The sequence below is a fragment of the Tupaia chinensis genome, unplaced genomic scaffold (assembly GCF_000334495.1).
Source record: "Tupaia chinensis unplaced genomic scaffold, TupChi_1.0 Scaffold145239_1, whole genome shotgun sequence".
Classification (NCBI taxonomy): Eukaryota; Metazoa; Chordata; class Mammalia; order Scandentia; family Tupaiidae; genus Tupaia; species Tupaia belangeri.
This window is the reverse complement of record NW_006205099.1, coordinates 1-4,853: the sequence shown is the minus strand read 5'-3', so window position 1 is coordinate 4,853 and position 4,853 is coordinate 1. Positions and strand designations below refer to the sequence as shown.

The 4,853-nt window shown below is 46.9% G+C and overlaps 1 gene segment (V, D, J or C); it reads left to right on the top strand.

The window, feature by feature from the left end:
• The first annotated feature begins 213 nt into the window (after positions 1-213).
• Positions 214-746, top strand: LOC102501543 (immunoglobulin lambda variable 3-19-like). The segment is given in 2 exon segments: positions 214-296; positions 442-746. Coding segments are annotated over 2 exon segments (351 nt in total).
• The last annotated feature ends 4,107 nt before the right edge of the window (positions 747-4,853 follow it).

The window sequence follows — 4,853 nt, the reverse complement described above, 5'->3', positions numbered from 1 at the left end:
GTGTGTGCTAAGGCAGTACATTCTCCCTCCACACCAGAGAGAGTATGAGAACTTGGCCACAGGCCCTGGGGACAGGCCCATGGGACACCCTCCTGGAAGCCCAGCCCTGCTCTGCTCAGCAGGGAGCCACCCACAGCCACAGAAGGAAGGAGGACATTTGCATGAGGAGCCCCCCACCTCCAGGATAAGAGAGGCCTGGGGGCCCTCCCCAGCTGTGGGTTCACAAGCAGCGTTTTGGGGTGTCTCCACCATGGCCTGGACCCCTCTCCTGCTCCCCCTCCTCACTCTCTGCACAGGTGCTGCCCCCAGGGATCAGCTCCACACAGCCAGGGACCAGCCTGGCCTGACCTTCAGCTCAGCACAGGGGGTGCTCCAGGGTGTGGGGCCCTCTGGGAAGGAGACCCTCAGCCTCAGGCTCACCTCTCCTGTCCTCTCTTGCAGGCTCTGTGACCTCCTCTGTGCTGACTCAGTCACCTTCAGTGTCTGTGTCACTGGGACAGACAACCAGGATCACCTGTCAGGGAGGAAACTTAGGAAGCTATTATTCTCACTGGTACCAGCAGAAGCCAGATCAGCGCCCTGCACTGCTCATCTATCTGGATAGCAACCGGGCCTCAGGGGTCCCTGACCGGTTCTCCGGCTCCCGCTCAGGTGGAACGGCCACCCTGACCATCACTGGGGTCCAGGCTGAGGACGAGGCTGACTATTTCTGTCAGTCAGTGGACAGTGGTAACCTTGCACAGTGACACAGGCACATGGGGAAGTGAGACAAAAACCCCTTTTCTCATGTGGGTTTCACTCTCCTTGCAGAACCAGAAGGTCTGGGGACATAGCAGGGCTGGCCCATGTCACCTGATCTGAGCCCCCCATGCTGTCCTCTCCTCTCAGCCCTCCAGGTGGGATCTGCAGAGGGAGTGTGGGGAGGCACTCAGGGCTGCAGGACCAGACTGCCCTGGGATTAGGGTCTGTTATCTGAGATACGAGAAGCAACTCGAGTTCAATGAAAGACATGAGGACACAGCTGTCCTTCACTTATTGATCCAGGTTTCTGTGGAGGTCACTGGGCCTCTCTTTGGTCTGAATGTCCAGGACTAACACCTAGCCCTGTCCAGCTGGCTGAAGTCCTGACACAGCAGCACCTTGGCATGATGGGATTCTCACAGAGCAAGCCTGTGCCGTGGGCCCTGTGGGATCTGCCCGGCCCCACTTCAGGGCTGACCCACCTCCTCTGCTGGGATCTGTCAGCCCCTCAGAGCTGGGCCCCTTCCTCCAGTTCATGCCTCTACCCAGAGAGGTCTGGTTTGATGACAGCCTGAGGTCCATATTCCAGGCCCTGCTTCAACTTAGGGACACCTAGAAGTCCCCCAGCTCCAGAGTTCCCTGGAGGGAAGCCAGAGTCCTTCCATTGTACCCTTCTTGATGTCAGCACCTCTTTCAGCCCTGGGTGGACTCCTCCCTCCTTCCAAGCTGACCTGAGCCTACAGATCTTCATGGAGAGACAGAATCAGGGAAGCCACCTGGAGTCAGTTGTCCCCACACTGGGGATCCAGGCCTGCGGCCGCCACTGTACACCTGAGAGCTCTTGTCTTCCTCCTAAATTCTCAGTGTGAACACCACGTGTCCCAGAAGGTCTGCTGACTTCCTGCATTTTTTGAAAAGAATAATAGTAATGTGCCTCAAATCCTAGGAGCTCTCAGTTCTCAGAGAACCACAGGCCAGATCCAGGCTGAAGGTGAATACCAGGAAAGAGGAGCCACGGTCCCAGCTGTTCCGTGATACACACCTGAAGGTGTGAGCTGCACTCCATGCCTCCACCTCCACCTCCATGTGTGCACACTCTGACTCTTCATCCCTGACCAGATACACAGATGGAAGTGACTCAGTGAGATCCAGGGTGTCACAGTAGACACTGAAGCCTCCACCACAGTGCATTTACCCTTTTCTATCCTCTTTTTTTTTTTTTTTTTTGGAGAGGTTTTGCTATAGAGAACGTGTGCTCTCCAGAAAGACAGAGAGAGACAGAAAGAAAGAAAGTGAGAAATCACCCCCTAGGGGGGATGGTCACACCACAATCTCTTCTCCATTCTTCTCTCAGGATTTTGGACACACAAGCACATATGCCCAGCATGAATTTAAGCCACTGGGTCCAGGACTCAAACCACAGTTGGCTACATGGGAGTGAGCAACGTAGGCATTATGACATCTGCTGGTCCTATTTACCCTTGTTGATTTGAAAAACATTCACATTTCCAAAGGCCATGCAATTTACAAAATAATAATAATAATATAAAACAATAACAGTAGGCAGATGTGCAGAGGGAACACAACTGGATCCCTATTGGAAAGAGTCTGGAGTTGGGTCCCAGTAATTCCCTCCCTGAGCTTGCTGGCTGCCAGTGTGTGTGTCCATGCCCCAGGGTGGCTGAGATGAGGGGACTGTGGTGTGAAGACCATGTTGGAGGTGCTTGCCCTCTTGTCTTTCCCATGAAGAAATACAAAAACTTACTATGAATTCTAAATAAGGAACCAGCAGATGTCTCAGTAGTAATGAAGATCAGTAATGTTGTAGTCAAAAGTCATAAAATTCTACTTCACCAGTTCAGACTCATGTACTTCATCTTTTGCTGTGGTCCGATCTTTCTAATTAAATTCTGGAAGATAATGTTCAACTCTGGACTTCTTCCTACCACTAAGCTGGCCATTTTCTTAATCATTTTTGATCTCTTATTTCTTTGTCTGACTTGAGTTTTCCTGTTATAGAGCTTCTTTCAGAACTTCTTGGAGAACTTGTCTGCTGTCTAAATTCTTTCAGGTTTTGTTTATCTGAGAATTTTCTTGTCTTCTCTTCACATATGAAGGATAATCTACCCAGATACAGTATTCTTGTTTGAAATTATATTCCCTGCATACTTTGAGAATATTTTTCCATTCTTTCCTTGCTTGCAATGTTTCCAATGAGAAGTCTGCTGTTAGCCTGATGGGCTATCCCTTGTAGGTAACTTGACATTTTGCTCTTGCCAAACATAGTACCTTTTCTTTGTACCTGGTTTGTCCAATCTGGCTAGGATGTGCTCTGGAGAAGATTTTCTTGGGGTGATTATAATTGGGGTCCTTTGTATTTGTTGGGTCTAGATCTTTGAATGCCTCTTTAGGTTTGGAAAGTTTTCTCCCAGGACTTCATAAAATTGATTATCAATGCCCTTATTAGTCTCTTCACCTTCTGGGAAACTGATTATCCAGATGTTTGCACATTTAACGGTATCTAACATTTTTTGTATATTAATCTCAGTTTTGGGGCTATTTTCTCAGTCTTCATGGTGGGTTTTTCTAGTCCAGTGATTCTGACTTCTACATCTGAGATTCAGGTTTCTGTATCATCTAATATTCTTTTAATACTTCTAAGGGAGGTTTTGACATCCTGTATTATAGCCTTCATCTCTAAAAGTTCCATTTGATTCTTTTTTATGGTGTGAATTTCCTATCTCAGATCTTCAAGGACGTTCTCACCTCCTGAAACTCGTCAGCTCTTTTCTCCCGCCTCTTCTGGACTTCACCGTCTCTTTTCCCTTCCATCTGTGTTAGCTTTGTCACTAGGAATATTGTAAATTTTTTATCAGACATTTCATTGAGTTCCATTGTACTGCCTGTGAATAAAGAGGTGTTATTCTTTCCCCTTGGGGGAGAGGCATTTTCTTGATTTCTCGTATTCTTTGTGCCTCTGCAGTTAATTATAATCATCTGTTGTGTTGTTAATTTCTTCCTGATATCTAAATGTTCAATGTGAACATTCAGAGGCGTGCAGAAGAAGGTGATCTGCAAACTCTTTGCCATTCCATTTTTCTCCCACTGTGTGAATTGAGAAATATGTTGACCCTAATAAGTACTCAGATGTTTGGCTGCAGTTCACAGATCTGCTCATTGCATGGTAGCTGAGCAGCAAACTGATGATGTAAAAGGAAAAAGATAAGAAGACAGAGAAAGAGAAAAAAAAAAGAAAAATATCTTTATTTCTTTCTTTTAGGAAAAAAAAGAAAGAAAACCACATGCCCCATGAGCAAGCCATGCAAGTGCACTAGTTCTCAAATCCGATGGAGGACTCAAATTTTCTTCTAAAGTCCTGCCAGTTTTGCTTCTCCTACATGGGAGGAGGGGAAGGGGATTATTAGCAAGATAAAGGAGAATCTGAGAGTCAAGAAAATACTTTACCTTAAAAATACTAAAAAAAGAAAAATTAAAGAAAAAAATGAAACAAAAGAGAATGACAGAGGGACAGAAAGAGACGAGAGAAGGATACATGGGACTCTACCAGGGAGGGTTAATTCTCAGCAGAAAATCTTCATTTCTCTCATTCCCTGATAGCGCTAGTTCTCAGCTTCCATGAAGAACTTCCTTCATATTAATATTAAAGAATGAAGCAAAACTCGGATTACTAGCTACACTGGCATTACTGTGTCCAAGTTTGCAGGGTCTTTGTTATCATTCATGGGCCTGTAGCCAATAAAATGACTCTCTTATTATTATTTCTCCTTTACCTGTTTTTTCTTTCCTTGTATAAAAACAGCCTTGATTTCACAAAAATGGCATCCTGACCTTAATATTTAAGCACAGGGCCGGTAAAGTGGAGCCACATCAGTCCTCTGATCTTCCTGGTGTCACCCCCGACACACCCTTTTCTAATTTCCTACCTTGGAGGGAGCATCTCCACCTCTGTCCACAGAGCTCAGGAGGACAGGACACCTGGACACAGGAGAGAGGGTGGGATAAGAGAGCCCAGGAGACCTGGGGAGAGAGGTCGAGGAGGGGGCAGGTGCAGGAAGCTGAGGGCCACTGTGCACTGAGACTCCTGGTCCTGG